The sequence below is a fragment of the Arvicanthis niloticus genome, chromosome 7 (assembly GCF_011762505.2).
Source record: "Arvicanthis niloticus isolate mArvNil1 chromosome 7, mArvNil1.pat.X, whole genome shotgun sequence".
Taxonomy (NCBI): Eukaryota; Metazoa; Chordata; class Mammalia; order Rodentia; family Muridae; genus Arvicanthis; species Arvicanthis niloticus.
Window position 1 is genome coordinate 1,900,613 of NC_047664.1, and position 17,982 is coordinate 1,918,594.

Below are 17,982 nucleotides of genomic sequence, written 5' to 3' on the forward strand. Positions count from 1 at the left end.
CAGTTGGGGGGCCGGGGGGGACTCATTTAGAGGACTGATAGAACACTTGCTTAGCATGACCAAGTTCGTAGATTCAATCCCTAGTATAAAATTATTATTATTACATTATTATTATTATTAAATTATTATTTAGAAACATTTTTTTTTTGTTAGAGGCCTACAACTTAGTTCACACGGCTCCTGTCCCTGCAGAGTCTGTATCCTCAAAGTGTGTATGTAATTCCACAATGGCTGACATTTCATAGAATTTACATGAATACAGGACAATGCTCAGCAGAGAGGTCCCAGAGCGTAAAGATAGGAGACAGTCTTGCTGCAGATTCTGAAATGTTGGCCTTACGTTTGTTTCTAGCCCATCAGGTGCTGCCAAGATGGCCTTTCCCAGGGGATGCTTGCTTCCTAGGGCTGCTGCTGCGGAGGAGGAAAAGACATAGCTACTTTGACATAATGCCTGTCAGAGGCATTTATGTTTATCACTTAGCATGATACAGAACTTATTAAAGGCAGGGTTTCTGGGCTACTTGGAGGTCTGTCACATCAGAGTCATGCTTCTCAGACCCAGTGGGTCCTCACATTTGCAAAGATCCTACTGAGTGCTATGTGAGGTTTCATTCTCAACCACTGTTAGAGTTTGAAACTATGAGGAGTATGGGCCGGAGCTTAGAAAGACTGCCCTTGCTGTGCAGTATTTGTCCCACCTCACAGCCCATTGTTTACGATTCAGTTTTCAGTATACCAGAGTTGTCAGCCACTACCACTATGGTAGAAACCATTCCAGTCAGTGTTTATTTGGATCCTCAGTGCAGTCCAGTTCCTTTTGCTCAGTTATGCTTTTCCAGTGTCCTACCTGTCTATGATTGTATGGATACAGTCCTACATCCCCTTCATTATGCCTACCTCGAGTGTAGACCTAGGCTCATTCCTCCTAGCTTCTAGTGTCCTGAAAATCTGCTTCAGTGGTGATGACTCTTCCTAACCCATCTTTGCCGTCTGCTACTGGCTGTAGTACTCTGCCCATCACTGAAGTGGGAGCCCCAGAACCTGCTCTTGTGTTTGTTATTTATAAGGATTTAGATACCGTTTTTCCCATGGCCATGATTCAATTGTCTTTATTTTGGTGGGAAAATATCCCAGATTTGCCTCATAAGGCTCTTGGATTCTTTTAATGTTTACTATGGTTTTCATGTGATTTGTTTTCTCCAAACTTAATACTTAGCTTAATCCTCATTATAAAGTATTCGAAGCGTGGATTCTTCATCAGTTATGCCATTTAGAACCAGACCCTTTTAGAAAGGATTAGGACTAGATAAGGTCTTCAGGATGGAACCCAGTGTTTGAATTTTGGTGGCTTTCCAAAAAAGAGAGACCAAAAGACACATGTCCATTACTTCTGTCTGTATGGTTGGTCCCTGAACTGCCTTGGGACACTGCTACCATGTATTGGCTCTTGGCTCTTGGCTCTTGACCAGAATTATTAACCCAAACAAACTTCTTTTCTCATAGTTTACACAGTCTTCGATATTACGTTATTAGCAATGGAAAGTGGACTGATACACCATCATTTTGGAGTACTTGTATTTTTGATACAGGAAGTTTTAGGTGAGCACATGCCTACCATGCCCTGGCCCTGGGATCAAGATCTTGTTTGAGAAGCATTGCTCCCTTGGAATGAGACTCTGGTCTGATCACAGGTGTGCTGATCAGTGTTGAGCCTTTGTGTCTAAGCCTTCTGAGTAGATGTACCTACTTTTACCACGAATGGGCACATATCCATCCATTCTTATAGTAGTGACTACAGATCTGTACAGCACCTCTACTTCAATGTGTCTTTGAGTGAGAGCAATCCTGTTACAGTCTGACTGTTTCCTGGTCAGCCTTGGTATCATGTGCCCTTGGCACCTAAGAATCTACCGGCAGTTTGGGGTTGGTTTCACTTCTTCTGTTCCCAAATCCTATGTGCTGAATAGACACAGTGTCCAGACATTCCTGAAATTGTTTACTTAATAGTATGTCCAGAGCAGTCATCATATGCCTCTTTCATAACAGCTTCTTAGCCTTTATTTAGTATTTTCCCTCCTAATCCTTTTAATCCAGAGTGAGCTGAGCTAGTATTCCTTTTTCTCTGACCCTGTGGAGCCCTTTTTGGGATTTTGATTATTCTCTGATTCCTGGACTCTGCTGAAGTGGGTCTGCCTTAGTTCACTCAGTTGACTCCGTTTCTGTAACTGCTTGCATTCCCAGTATGTGTCTTCATCTATGTGTTTGTTGCATATGCTGTTTTCAATATGTTATAGGCATGAACAATCACTGTGTGTCCTTGCATCAGATGGTTCTTCAGAATGGACACCTAGGAGGGAATGAGCTTCCTGGATTGAAGTGTCAGTGCCTTAAAGTATCTGCAAATCAAGTTTTTAATGAAAGTACATCTCACATGCTATAGTGTATGGTCATAGTATATGGCTTGGTGTTGGCCCCTTGTTGGTCACAGTGCACTCCACATTACCTCTAGCCTGACCTTTGGTCCATTCTTTATCTGATCTCACTCTATCTCTTGAATTCATGCTGTTTTACACCTTCCTGCAGGCTCTGGCTGGAACTGTATCTTGCATAGATTTCCTTGTCATCCTTAGAGAGGCCTCTCAATGTTGGCTTTCTTCTGGCCTTGCATCTTCCACTGAATAAGTCATTGTCTGTCTGTCAGGCCTTGGTGCCTGCCTTTCTGCAGTGTGCAAAGCATGTTGGCTTACTCTTGTTTGAATTATAGTCTGGGGTTGGTATATGAGTCTGCTGTTAATTTCCCATGTGAATGTATTACTGGGTGTCTAGCAGGTCTCAATTTTGTATGTATATACATGTATATGTGAGTGCACATGTATGCATATGTATCTGGAGACCAAAGGACAAGTTCAGGAGTCAAACCTTAGGAGCCCATCCACCTTGTTCTTTGAGACAAGGTCTCACTGGGCTGGAACTCACTGATTAGGTTAAGCTGGATGGCCAACATGTCCCAGAGATCTGTCTGTCTGTATCTTCCTAGCACTGGGACTACAAGTTCTTGCCACCATACCAGCTTTTTCTTTAATGTGTGTTCTAGTGATCAAATTCAGGTCCTGGGTGTACAACAAAGCACTTTATTGACTGACTTGTCCACCCATAGGCTCTCAGTTTTTAAACATGACCAGCTGACAGATTTCATTATTTTTTGGATTATTCAGACTTATTTCTCCCCCTTGGAACTCATCTGGAAGCTTCTTTTAGTACAGTACCTCTGTTTGCTCATTAGAATAGGGTCCCTCATGTAAGCTTGCCTCTTTGGTCACTTCGAAGTAGGCTTCTCATGCCAGACACAACATGTTTCCCTTGAAGAAATAAAATAGCCCAGTGGGTGAATATTTTTACTTGATTCTTTTCACTAATCTTACATGAGTGTGAGAGATTACCTCTGTAAGGAAGGTGGTAGTGCAGCATTTTGTGACCAGGTGAGTGAGCAGTGGTCCCTCCAGAGCACAGTGGGAGGAAAAGTCACTGCTGCTAGCCTTTAATAGAGAGCTTAGAAAGTTGTAGGGCCTCTGTGTAAAACAAAAAATAATGCTATGTGTAACTTACCCTGAAATATTTGTGTTTTCTTCAGATCACAAGGAACACCACACCCATGTACAGAACACCAGAAATTGTAGACCTGTATTCCAACTTCCCCATTGGCGAGAAACAGGATATTTGGGTAAGACCTGAGTGCTTCTTTTTCGGGTGCCTGGTCAGTTAGGTCATGTCAGGAGGTGCAGAACCCTCTAGCTTGTCTGTCTTAGGCCCTCATGTCATACCAGCTCCCTTCTCTTTTCTCCCTGCCCTTCACCTTCATTTTCTCAAGGATCACTTGTGACTGCTTCTAGAAGAGGTGAATCAACAGAGCAGTTGTAGGGGAGCTGGAGAGGTTAAGACCCTCTTAGTGGTTAAAAACACTTGGTGCTCTTGCAAAGGACCCAGGTTCAATTCCTAGTGCTCACAGATCATCTGTAACTGCAAATCCCAGTGTTCTGATGCCCTCTTCTGACCTTCAGGGATACAAAGGCATGCACATGGTGGACAGACATACATGCAAGCAAAACAGTCATACACATAAGTTAATAAATCTTAAAAACCAAAGCAAACAACAATAAGATACAAACAGAGCAGTTGGAGTAACAGTGTATGACTTTGAGTCTGGACGGGTATCATGTGGCAACACAGACAATTTCTGTTCCTGTTCTACTTCTGGAGTCTTCAGTTCCAGACCCAAGGATGTCTCTGCAGGGATATGTAATATCCTCTCTGGGATTGTATCTTCACCTGCCACAGGTATCCACTTTCTTTTCACACCAGGACAGTTGACATAGAGACCTATATGACCTCAGAAGGTCTGTCTCCATGGACAGTAAGGAGTCAGCTCCCAAGAGAACACCCCAGGACCATTCTTAGGCCAAGCCATTGCTAATAAGTTCATGTGTCTATTGTCAGATGTGGTGTCATGCTACCACAGGGTGAGGCTCAGCCCATCATGCCCATGTCCACCCCTTCTTTAGCAGTCACAGGTTGTTTTGCCTGTGCTTCTAACTGACTGACTACAAGCCAAGCTTCCCACAAACCCCTCCTGTGGTTTGCTTAACTTCCTAGAGCAGCTTATAAAACTTAGGGACATACAATTATGAGTATTTACTACTTTATTGTAAAGGATATTATAACTGATTTGATGGAAGGATTCATAGAGCCTGTAGGAGACCAGATGGGAGCCTCGCCATTCTACCAAGGTGTACTAGCCTCTAAGATCCTATATCTTCTCAGCTGTCTTAAGAGCTCAGATGAATCTTGATACTTGCATTTTATGGAGACCTCATGATTGATTACAACATTGGTCGGGGCAGTCAGCTTAACTGTCATTTATTTCCTCTGCCCTTCCAGAGGTTGCGGCCTCTGATCCCAGTTTTGTCTTGGTCCTTCTCATGACCTGCCCCATCATGAAGATACATATAGATGGCCAGCAATTACTTAGAAAATTCCAAGGATTTTAGGACTTATGTGGTAGAAAATAGAATGAGACCAAAAATATTACTTCAGACACAATGCCTATTTTACATTGGGCCTTCCTTGTTATGGTCAGAACCATCATTTTCTTAAGGACAGGGACAATGATAGCACCAGCAGCCCCCAGACACTGTCAGAGACATACACATTTGAAGTCTATAGGGGCCAGTGCTAACCCCACTAAGGAAGATACATATTTATTAATTTTTTGATCCACCCTAGAGTAATCTCAGCACACAACTGGACACATCTAGGTTCATCTAGGTATTCTGTATAATGCTAATGCCTTTGTGTAAAATCCCAATTCCTCAGTACCTCCTGTTCACATTGTGGGGTGTGGTAAATAGAACAAACCAAAGAGGAGGTCAGTTCTGTGGAAATTCCCAGTTTGCCTCCATGCCCTTCACACTGTCCAATCAGAAGCTGTGAATTATCTGCATGGAGCTCATCATTGGTGTCTGTTATGCCCTTAATGTGCTTACCCATCTACAGACCTGTTTTTGAGTAGGAACTGTATAATTTTTAAAGGAGTCTTTTGATTTGAATAACAACATAACATAGGACTTATTGCCATGACCTAGAAAGTTCTTTATGTTGGAAGAGGTGGGACGCATCCCATGGAAGGAATTGCTCTCACTGGCCCATTTTGCCAGGTTGACTTTTTAAATTTTAAATTATGTCTATGTATTTGACTGTGGGTAGGTATGTGCATATAAGTGCTGGTGCCCAAGGAGGCCGGAGGCATTAAATCTCTTTGGAACTGGAGTTGCAGGTGGTTGTGAGAGCCAAACATGGGTGCAGGGAGCCAAACTTGAGTTCTGGAAGAGCAGTATGTACTCTTAACCATTCAACCACCTCTCAAGGCCCTGTGTCGGCATTTTTAAAATTATAACCAACAAAGGACAGTAGCATGATTGGTGTCCTTGGAGGGCCACTAAGAAGAGGCAGCTCTTTTATACCGCTCTGCTGGTGACCTTGTCCTCGGTCCCTTCCTCCCTGCTGGTCCCTGTTGAGCCCGTTTGTCTTGGCACAGTTCCTCCCCACTCTCAGCACTTAACCTCTGTTCCCCTTGCATTCTCTCATTCAGTCTTTACCCTGTTTCTTATACCTTTCTCTCATTTCCTTTCCCCACAGGCACTGGGCTGTATCTTATACCTGCTGTGTTTCCGGCAGCATCCTTTTGAGGATGGAGCAAAACTTCGGATAGTCAATGGGAAGTATTCCATTCCTGTGAACGACACTCGTTACACAGTCTTCCATGAACTTATTCGTAAGTTTCTGTTATAAATTTGCTTGAGGCACAGACTTGAGGAGATGAACTTCTCTGTTGAGTTTAGGTGCTGCTCACCCATTGGCTATGCAGGTTCACATTTGCCTTTATTGTTGCTGTTCTGATCGCATTCTAATGGGTGCTTTTTCATAGAGTTGCCCACCTGCCCCACCTCTTGATAAGCTTATGGTATTCTGAGTGGCCACTTCTGAGAGACGTGTTTACTTTCTCTGGTCATCACTCTATCATTCTCTCCTTTGCTTCTGAACTCAGTGATGTGGATAAAGTGTGTTCTGAAACCTCTGCAATAGCACGAGGTGCTGTCTAGCCTAGTCCCAGAGCTGTAAGTGATAAGGGACTAAGTTATGTTGCTGTTTTGCCGTAGGTGCCATGCTAAAGGTCAACCCAGAGGAGAGGCTGTCCATTGCTGAAGTGGTCCGACAGCTGCAGGAAATCGCAGCAGCCAGGAATGTGAACCCCAAAGCCCCCATCACAGAGGTAAGGACATCATGAGGCTATGTTATTCATGCATAGGTCTTTAAGGTTCTATGATTTCTTTGCATTAGCCTGAGACTTCATCTGGTCTAATTGAAGTCACAGATCCTCACAGGCTCAGGGCTACCACACCCAGCACTCCTGTATGTCCTGACTCAGGTGGTCTTAAACTCTGGACAAGCTGACCCAGATGAGCCAAAAGGGTCACTCTATCATACTCTCTGGTCTAGTTTTTGTTTGTTTGTTTGTTTTGTTTTGTTTTCTGTTTCCAGTGATGTTTGTTACTATCTACATACATCTCACAGTTCTTGGAGTCAGGCACCAACCATGGCTTCATGGTTGCATTCATCTCCAGGCTCAACACAGGTCCAGTGCACATAGTTGCTGACAGTACTCTGCTTTATGGGCTTTTGGACTAAGGCACCCTATGGTTATATGTATTTGGGAAAAGCAGGCAGTCTAAGAAAGCATTGTGGCAAGTGGGCCAGACATCTTTCTTAAAGCAGCCATAAGTCTAGCCCACACCCTCAGGTCCCAGGCAGGTTTCTAAGCATGTCTAGGAGTCCAACATCCATATTCATTTTGCTGTGATAGCTCATGGCTCAGGCCAAATTCTGCTGTCCTACCTTCTGGCTAATTCCTAATGTGAGGCCTTCTCTGAATCAATCTGCAGAGACAGGATGTCTGGTTCTAGTTTTGTCTGCTTCCTGTTTTTTGGTCCTTTCACCCCTAGAAGCAGAACTTCCTAAGGGCTGTTGATGTTGGACTAGTTAGCAGAGTGGCTAAGGTCTGTGCTGCTGAAGGGTAGAGTGCAGAAGAAAGGCGTTTTATAGATATTGCTCTGAGTCCTCATCCGTGCATAGGGCTCTTCAGAAGCAGTGGGTAGAAGAGGTCTGTGATTCCTTTGGGGAAACCTGCTGATACAATCCTTTCTGTTGACATTAGGGAGATCCCAGAACTAGGAACAGGATATGTTTTAAGAATTCAGGTGCTCTGTAGATGACAGGGTTGCTTTTGACAAATTTCTTTGGAGATTAGGTTGACTGGTAATGGGTCAGAAAGTCAAAGGCATTTGGGGTTGGGGGTTGCTTTATGGCATGGCTGCCTGGGGTCTTGTCTGTTACCTTTTACCAAAGAGTTTGCTGGCTGTCTTGGAAACCGCAGGAAGGTAGGAAACAGAACTGTGGGCCTTGTTCTTCATAGGGTGTCAGAGAAGAAGTGCTGCTGGCCAGTAAAGACACCAAGAGTTCTATGATTATAGTGTTCATGGGACCCATGAACATCTTCTCTGGGCTAACCAGCTCCTTAGACAATATGCACTGTAGGCTGAGTTCAAAGAATAATGCAGGTTTGGTCCAAGGAGTTGTTGGAGGACCCCCACACAGCACTAGAACCACGGGTGTTAGGGTTCTGGGCTGCACGTCTGATACATTTCCTCAAGATGGTTGAGTGAAATGGGAGGAGATGAATAGGAAGAACAGATTCTGTGTCCATAAAGGTTTGGATATGTCTTGATAGGATAAGGGTGTTAGCATTTAAGTAATGATTACTCCCTGGGTAACCCTGAATGTTGTTTTAGAGCTGCGAATGGAAGTTTTATTTGTTTTATTTCTAGCCCTGCCTAGACTTCTGAGAACTTACTTTCCTTGCACGTTAGAGTCAAGCAGATAGAGTTCTGCCCATTTGGCTTCTTGCTCATTAGCTGAGGGCACAATGCTACGTACAGTTGTAAACTAGCTCTGGCTTTTGTATGAAGCTGACGCCATGCTTTTGAATCTTATAGCTACTGGAGCAGAATGGAGGCTATGGGAACTCAGGGCCTTCCCGAACACAACCACCTTCTGGGGGCCCTGTGAACAGCAGTGGAGGTAAGTACCAACCTAGCCACTGTCCTTTCCTTACAAGGATGTCTACTATTATTTACTGGGTACTCAATATGCATCAGAGCAGATATCAAAACCCTGTTTCTGTGGGGCTTTCATCTGATAATTGGCTCTACCATTCTGTGGAACTCAAATCTTTTGAGCCATATGCTCAGAATAGAATACAGAATTTGACAGGGTATTTTGTTTTGACTCAGACCAACCAAGGGAAGAAGGGTTATTAGGGCAAGATCAGGAGAGACTGGCCTGCAGCCACCAGTTAGCCCTGTCTCATGGGAATTATATTAGCACTTCTCAAAGCAAGGATTAATTCAACTACCATTCAGGATAAAATAGGATAAGTCTTCCGGGCACGGTTGACCATGGTCTCTAGCTCCTCTGTAGTCTACACTGTATCCTGAACATTTGCATAGTTCAAATCCTATGGAAATGATCCTTCTTAAGGGAAGACACCTCCCCACTCTAGAGTGAGTCCCAGAAATTGGGCATGAAGGCCAACTCTACTTTAAACAAAGTCAGCAGATAATGCCTCATGGTCACAGAACACTAGAGGTGTCTACTAGGAGAAGAGGAGGAGAAGAGGTGGGGTCATAGGAGCTGGGGTGCAGTGGAAAGGGGTGAGGACTGTTCCTGCTAGTTTGAGAGAGCCAAGCCATAAAACAATGTCCTTCTGTCTCATGAAGACTGGCTGCCTTGAGAGCACCAATGAAGGAAAGGAGGGTTCTGAAACAGAAATATGTTCATGGACTGTCTGTGAAATGAGCCATTTCTGAGTTTCCTTTTTTTTTTTGAGATGTCAAGTGCTAGCTTGAGTCCTTCTCTGGATCTTTGTTTCCTAGAGAGAAGGCTCTTGTCTCCTGTAGTTGGCTACCCTAGTATCTTGGTACTTCATGTCCTTACTCTGTGTGCCTAGCATGTGTGGTATAGTTGTCGACCATGGGGAGTGGGTTCTGGGGTGTCTACTTTTGCATCATACTACATGGGCTCATTGTGGGGCTGTTCAGAACCTAAGTAACATGTGTTAGCTTTACCACCACAGTCCCTGAGGGCCTCATTCTGTGGTCTCAGAGTCCATTTTTGTGGGTTTCACCTGTACTCACTTTAGAAAGAGTATCATGTCCTGCAGTTACCACCTTGAAATTGTGTTCCATAGTTGGTACAGTTCCAGGTAGAAGCTTGGTCTGACATGTTTTCACATAGTCCTGTGTGCCTACATTGGCCATTCTTTAGATTTCTGAAATGGCTGGAAACAGCAGGTTAGCACCTGCTAATGGGAAAGACAGTTCACTGGTGGGTTTGAGGGAGTTAGGGGAAGCACTGAGGCTTCTTGGGGGCATACTCTTGACTTACTGTGGCTCTTTCCTGTAGTTTTGGCTCTGGCAGAGTATGACCAGCCCTACGGTGGGTTTCTTGATATCCTGCGGGGTGGGACAGAACGGCTCTTCACCAACCTCAAGGATACTTCCTCCAAGGTCATCCAATCTGTGGCTAAGTAAGTATGAGTAAGTGTGAGGACTATCCTATCCTATTCCTTGCCTGTGGGAAGATTCTCCAAGGTAGTGTTATGTTGTCACTCTCTGTCAGGGAGAAGCCATGTATACTTGAGCCTTACCTTGTGTTCTGTTGCTGTGATAAAACACTGACCAAAAACAGTGTAGAGAATAGAGGACTTATTTCAGCTTATAGGTTCAAGTTCATCATCAAGGGAAGCCAAGATAGGAACTCAAAGCAAGAAACTCTGGAGGTAGGCACTGAAGCAGAGGCCATAGAAGAATATTGCTTACTGACTTTTTTTTCGTATGGCTTGCTCAATCTGCTTTCTTACGTAGCCCAAGACCAGCTGCCCATAGGCTAGTCTTATGGAGGCATTTTCTTAATTGAGTTTTCCTCTTTACAGATAACTCCAGCTTGTTTCAAGTTGACAAAAACAAAAAACCTAACAAGTACAAGTATGAGGCCCCTGTACATAGGACCCGATACAGAACTGGCTTTGTACAGCATCCGCTCATGATCTCCTTAGCTCTGCCAGTATCTGTCATAATAGCACTATTCTTTTCTTTTTTTTGTTGGTGGTGGTTTTATGTTTGTAGCCTTAGCAGATGTAGATGTGCGCCTGTGCCAGTGGAAGAGCGCACATGATGGGCTACATTTTGGAAATACAGATATTTGAACATGCATATGCATGTGCCTTCTGCATGGAGTATATGCTTAAACCACTAGGATGCCCAAACTTTTGATATTGTGATATGATCTCTGTATTAGGGTCCTTTAAAGGAACAGAACTGATAGAATATATATTACATATTTATATATGGGGTTTATCAGATTGATTTACATGCTGTAGTCCAGATAGTCCAATGGCAACTGTCTCATGACAGAAAGGCCAAGAATCCAATAGTGTGTAGTCCACATTGCAGGAAGTCTAATGAAGCCGTCACTCACCATCTGGTTCTCTTGGGTCTGCCCACCTTTCTGAATCTAGACTTAGGCATAATCTTTCCTCCTTTCCTGCTTCTGGATGTTTCCCAAAGCTTTCTTTAGTACTTTGGGCTTTTTCACTTTCTCAAAAACTTCACTTCCCACCATGTGGCTGCTTGTCTGCCATGTTGCTGACCTCCATGCCTAACTCAGATGGCACGGCCCTCTTTCTTACATTATTAGTCTGTAGTCAACTTTAAATTTCTCCCATGTTGCTGACCTCTGTGCCTAACTCAAATGGCATGGCCCTTTTTCTTACATCTGTTAGTCTGTAGTAAACTTTAAAACTAAAGCAACTCATGATGTTTTAAGTAAGTTTATGATTTTGTGTTGACTTTTATTCATAACTGTCTTTGGGGCCACATGTAGCCTGTGGGTTACGAAGTAGAAATGGCTGATAAGAGTTCCATAAACTCCTATGTTTATTAAATTGACTTACAAGTAGCAGCAAACACCTTCATTTTTTGACTGTACCGATAAAGATGTCCAAGTGTGGTTACTGGTGGCAGAAGTGATCACTTCAGGTTGTCTTGGTTGCCTGAAGTTGCTTTGATGTCTTAGAAGCCAAGGTCTGGGCCACTCTTGTCTGTGCTGCGTATAACCCTAATTTGTATACCCTTGAGCCTGTTCCTAGAGCTGAACCGTCAGGGTCCCTGGACTTTTCTTAAGGGGGCTAATGGTTAGGGTATACTGTGTAGAGCCCTAAGTGATACTCAGTACCCATTGTATACCACTAAGTGTCTTGCATGTGCTTTCCTATACCTGACCTGATGCTGGGGCACATTTGTCTTTCTTGAGGGACAGCTAGGTTGTTTTCATGCCGTCATCTGGTGCATGTTTGCAACCTGCACTCTTTACCTTTATGGCCCTGACTGACTTGAAACTCACTATGTAGACAAGGCTGGCCCTGATCAGAGATCAGAGATCTGTCTCTGCCTTCAGAGTGCTGGGACTAAAGACATCTATCACTGATACCTGGTATCTTGGTTACTATTGGGTTATTAATTGTTTTTGTGAAGAAATAGATTGGAACTAGTTAGTTCTGATCTGTGGCTTGTCTGTTTAACTGCCTTTCCCCACAGAAATGTAAGCACTAGATAAAGCTGCGTTTTAGTACATTCTGTTTTTTGTCTCAGGGAGTCCTTTATATCCTAAGCAAACCTGTCTTAAATAGGTTCAGATGACATTTTAAAATGTTAAGATTGCCATAATCAGATTTTGCATCAGTGAATTTGTAGTGTATGTCTGTTCTTTTTTCCACCTTGCTCTCTATAATGACCTCGTGGTGACTCTGCTGGTGTCAAGTGTACCTACCTCAGCTCTGCCTCTGACTTTCCTGTCTGACCTCACTGCTCAGCTATAGTGTGGTACTCAAAATAATTCTGCAACAATGTTCACTCCCCTATCTCCTCTTTTCCAAGGAAACTTGTCTGTTCTGGCATAACTGGTTTTTCTTTTAGAGGCATTATAGAATAAGTTTGCCAAGTTATTGCATAGTTAGTCAGGTTTTGATCTGTATTTTTTCAGTTGGGTGGCCATGAGCAGTAACATATCGTGGTCATTTGGGATGCCTTTTTTTTCCTCCAGCAGTGTCTTCTGTTTCCTTTCAGTTCTTCATAGGGCATAGGGTATCCTCTCTCCTCATGTTCTTATCCAGCTCCTGGAATAATGGAATCAGTGGCTATTGCTACTGTCTTGCTTTAGTTACTGTTTGTCGGGATCAGCCCTCAATGTTTTTGCTTGGAGAACACATCAGAAAGCAAAAGATGGCTAAAGCTCTTCCTTAGGCTGCTCTCTCCCACTTCTATTTCACTTTTTATTGGTTGTCAGCTTACATAGCAGTCATACACAAGACGTGCATATGCACACTACTTAGAGGATAGCGCCTGCAAGCAAGGTTACCTCAGTGTTCTAGGACGTAGGCTCCTCTTAAAGTTCTTATAACTACTAAGAGTTTTCTATTCTGACTGTTCTTTCCATTCCAGCTATGCAAAGGGTGATCTGGACATATCTTACATCACATCCAGGATTGCAGGTATGTCTAATTGGATGATAGACAAAGGACCAGTGGAAGTAGCCAAGGTGCAAGGTGCCTCTTTAGCCTCTTTGATAGCTATAGTTCCATCTGAGGTTTGGCCTGAAGAGCTACCCCAAAAATGTGGAGGGTAGGTGACATATATTGAGCATGTTTCCTAGCCAGTGAAAAAGACAAGGCCAGTGTCAGCCCAGCTTCTGGCATGATTGGAACTCTGAGGATGCAGAGGGATCAATGGTAGAACCATGCACATTTAAAGCTAGATAATCTAGGCAAAACTATAATCAGAAAAGCTGGTGTCCCTAAAAACCATGATGTATATCAGGTAACTAGGAAAGCTCTCCCAGACATCTGTAGCTAACTTTGTAATGTTTCCCATATTGCAGTTTGTATACATTCCTCTACAAAGGCTGGGAGACTTTTAAGAGGATGAGAAGAGCCTATGTTTGGCCAGCTACCTGGCTGGGAGGTGAGCCCAGCCCAAGAGGGCAATCCCCTAGCATCTAACTTGGGCCTACTTCGTTTCAGTGATGTCATTCCCAGCAGAAGGTGTGGAGTCAGCAATCAAAAACAATATTGAGGATGTGCGATTGTTTCTGGATGCCAAGCATCCAGGACATTATGCTGTATACAACCTTTCTCCAAGGACATACCGGGCTTCCAAGTTCCACAACCGGGTAAGTGGCCTTGAGCTATTTTTTTATGATTTGAGCCATTTTCCCCACTTAAGTACAGTTTTAGGTGTTGGATCTGCACTAGCCTGATTTGGACAGTGCCAGGCAGCTGCAGGGAACTGACCATAGCAGCTGCCAGAGAGGCTGGGGCTAGAGGTGTGGCCAGGGGTGGAGATGGGCCAGAGTTGAAAGGAAGCTTTACACCATGTACATGTGTACACACACACACACACACACACACACACACACACACAAGGGGGGGAAACCTTGATAAGATTTTTGCTCCCCAATGAACTAGGATGTCTTCCTCCTCTTGGCACAGGAAAAGGTAGTTCTCTTTGTAGCATCAGTGAAACATTCCTGTGGCACAGGTCATTCATAGCTAAGAGGGATGTCAAATGAGAACCCCAGCTGCGGAAGATACTTAAGAGTTTCAAGCCACCACATTTATAGAATCACTCATAAAGGACAATTATGTGGGAAGAGGGGGAGGCTAAAGGTGTCTGCTGTCAAGCCTGACAACCGAGTTCATTCTCTCAGGCCCACATGGTGGAAGGAGAAAATCAACTCTTCTTAGTTTCCCTTTATCTTCCATATACATATGTTCTGTGGCACTTATGTGTATGTATGTACATGGGCACACAAAGGTTAAAAAGAAAATTATTTTGAAAAAAGGACAGTTTTGTAGGCAAAGACAAAGTAACCCTGTGGATATGCCAGCCAGGTTTATTGGGACTGGTGCAGAAACTTAGCTGAGTGGACTTTCTCCCTACAGGTCACTGAGTGTGGCTGGGCAGTCAGACGGGCACCCCATCTCCACAGTTTGTACACACTCTGCAGGAGCATGCATACCTGGCTCCGGGAAGACAACAGGAATGTCTGTGTTGTGCATTGCATGGTGAGTTGTGTTAGCTGCATATACTGAACCAAAGCAGCGCTGATCCTGGGTGTGATGGGGGACACTGACCAGAGGAAGACCTGTGCGTCGAGTTTTGGGCTGGATGGACACAGACTCCCTGGTGGTTCCGACTCCTATGGGACAAGTCGCACTCATAAGGGCTCGTTTTGGTGATTCTAGCAGCACATCCAGCATCTGGGAAAGGGATATGTAGCCTTGAGATAAATGAGTTTTTACCTCAAAGTTTTTCTAACCGCATAATGAGTGAGAAAGACTTAGATTCCTTGCATACAGTGTGACATCCAACAGGAAGTACACTCAGGTATCAGCCTTGCTGTACTGCAACTGTGTTTTGAATTTTTGAGATACAGCCTGGCTGTTCTGGAACTCACTATGTAGATCGGGCTGGCCCCTAACCCACAGAGATTCATCTACCTCTGTTTTCCAAGTGTTGGAGTTAATGGCATGCATCACCACATCTGGCACAACTGTTGTTATGAGTAAGATGAACCTGGTAATACTGGCCAGTAATTTGAGCTACTTGGGAAGCTGAGGCAGAAGAATCACAAGGTAAATATCAGCCTAAACAATGTAGTAAGAGTCCGACTCAAAATAAGCGAAAGAGTATTGGGAGTATAGCACTTACCTAGCATGTAAGAGGTCCTAGGTTCAGTTCTCAGTAACACAAGTGAAGAAAAGGAAGATGATAAGAGGTCTCAGGAAGGGATTGAACATGGTGAGGCTAGCAGACCAACTTGAAACTGAGTGGGAGGCCAACCGGCGTACTTTGCTAATGACTGTTATCTTCTGGGCTCTGAATTCTCATTGCATGAAGCATATTATATATGTTCCTAAATGTGTCCTAAACAAACGTAGTGTTAGATCCTTCCCTTAGCCACATAGATAGCTGGTTTATAGGAACTGTTCTGAGTCCTCATCCTTTCTGTGCGTGGGCCTATGTGTAAAAGACATGTCTCTTCATTGTAGGATGGGAGAGCTGCATCTGCTGTGGCAGTCTGTGCATTCCTGTGCTTCTGCCGTCTCTTCAGCACTGCAGAGGCCGCTGTGTACATGTTCAGCATGAAACGCTGCCCACCAGGCATTTGGCCATCCCACAAAAGGTACCAGGTGATCCTTGCTGGGGACAATGATGCCTACAGCTCTTTTGGCCCTGAAGTGGTGCTGCCTTCAGTTAGCACCTCACCTGCAGTCAGGTGCTCTAGTTTGCTGAAGGCCAAGTTAGTATTACTGTGGTTTCTAACTCATCCCCAGACCTGTACCTAACAAGTATAGGCCATAGTTGACATTCATCTGAAACTCTCAAGCTGGGATAGCTTCTGACTTGTGGTGGCAGCCTCCTGTTGAGGGCCTGGGTACCAGATTTTCCAGTAAATATGTGAACTTTGTATGGCCCTGTGTTCTGTGGGATCCCAACTTATGTGGACTTGGGAGGTTATTTGGCAATGCACTGTGAAACTTCACACTTTCAAATGTGAAGTGTTATTGCCCTGCTTCTCTGAGGTTATCTCTTATCATCTTCGTTTTCTTCACTTGTGTTACTGAGAACTGAACCTAGGACCTCTTACATGCTAGGTAAGTGCTATGAAATGCATATAAGATTCACTCAGACATTCCTGTAGGTCATTTACCTGCAATGTAAAGAAATCAATTTCTTTTGTTTTTTCTTTTGTTTTTTTTTTTGACACAGGGATCCACTCTGAGCTCAGCCTGGCCTAGAACTCACTATGTAGGCTAGACTGGTCTCAAACTTAGGCCAGTGCCCTAGTGCTAATATTGTAGATATGAGGTGTCATGTCTGGTTAAGAAGCCAATTATTGTGGCTCTGCCGAGCTTTGCTCCCGTGTCCATTCACTATGGACTGCCGCATTTGCCGGTTGTGTCTGTTCATGTTCAAGATTCACTATTTCCCTAGACCAAGACTTTCTTTCATTTGGAAGTCGGGGTCTAGAGAGACACTGACTATCCATCATAAATGCCCTCTGTCTTAGTGAGTACTTGGAAAAACATGGATCAGCCTCCTCTCTGAGAAAGCAGGTGGGTGGAACATGAAACAAAAAGCCAACATGGATGCTATTATGAGGCAAAGGTCCAGGCCAGTAAGGTGCTCCATGTTTCGGCAGTGAGAGTAATAAGTGCTCTTCCCAGTGTGCACAATTCTCTTGTGAATGGGACTCATTTTAGTTGCGTACTGCCTGGTGGGTAGAGCATCATAACGGCAGTGTGTTCCTCAGGCCATATGAGGAGAGTGGTTTTGCATCTGTGTCCCCATTCTGGCCTCCGCTAGGGTAGCTGGAAGGATTTCAGCATATTGAGCTCTTAGCCATTTGTGCTGCTGTTTTCCATGTGTTGGGGCCTGCTGGGCAGGAGATGTGAGTAGCACGGCTGCTTGCTGAGTGTGTGGAGCATAAAACAAGACAGTGTCTTTGGTACTCTACTATGAACCCTGGGGTCTCATGGAAGCACAGTGACATAGTGTCACTCATGTTCTAACAATTACTGTGACAACTTCACATCTGTGCACTTTCAAATCCTTTGTAAACTGGGACTGTCATGCCATCAACTTGCCCCATATCTAAAGATCACTGGAAAGATGATACACTTGCTGTCAGGACAGATTTGTCTGGATACCCATATGAGAAGACTCAGAATACTGTGATGGGCATGGGTAAAGCTTTGAGGTATTGTAACAGAGTGTCTGTGCCCCAATGTCTGTTCTCCACAGTCTCCAGAAAGCAAGGGGAGGGAAGCATATGCAGTGTCTGGCCCTTTCTGTCTTGAGAGAAATAAACAAAACCAAAGAGTACATTGGAATTCAGAAGGAAATTTAAAATAGTGGGTGAATCTGCTAAAGACCCTAGCAAGGAAAACAAAGAAGATTGAGATGTGTGTGCACAGTAGTAGTGTGAGAATCGTAGACTCTGACCAGCAGAGGAGTAAACCAGTGATCTGAAAGACAAATCACTGGGTGTTGCTTACCTGGAAACCAACAAAAGATCAGAAACCCAAGGGTTTGTTGCAAATGGTCCATCTGTAAATGAATACCAGAGGAAAGTTAGGTGGAGAACGAGACACTGAATACACCAGCATCTCCAGGATTCACAGTAGCTGCAGCCACAGACCCAGGAGTCTCTGAGAACAGGAGCAGAACTAAAAAGAAACCATCCTTGCAT

At 44.1% G+C, this 17,982-nt stretch overlaps 1 protein-coding gene across 6 annotated transcripts in view; it reads left to right on the top strand.

Moving 5' to 3' along the window:
- Gak (cyclin G associated kinase) overlaps positions 1-17,982 on the top strand; it is a 68,136-nt gene that overhangs the window by 16,105 nt on the left and 34,049 nt on the right. For all 6 annotated transcript variants that reach the window (XM_034508448.2, XM_076937746.1, XM_076937747.1 and 3 more), the window contains 9 exons: positions 3,632-3,721; positions 6,193-6,328; positions 6,714-6,826; positions 8,607-8,691; positions 10,075-10,198; positions 13,170-13,219; positions 13,748-13,896; positions 14,669-14,791; positions 15,779-15,912. In XM_034508448.2, coding sequence (XP_034364339.1) covers positions 3,632-3,721; positions 6,193-6,328; positions 6,714-6,826; positions 8,607-8,691; positions 10,075-10,198; positions 13,170-13,219; positions 13,748-13,896; positions 14,669-14,791; positions 15,779-15,912 — 1,004 coding nt within the window. The remainder of the gene's footprint in view (positions 1-3,631; positions 3,722-6,192; positions 6,329-6,713; positions 6,827-8,606; positions 8,692-10,074; positions 10,199-13,169; positions 13,220-13,747; positions 13,897-14,668; positions 14,792-15,778; positions 15,913-17,982) is intronic.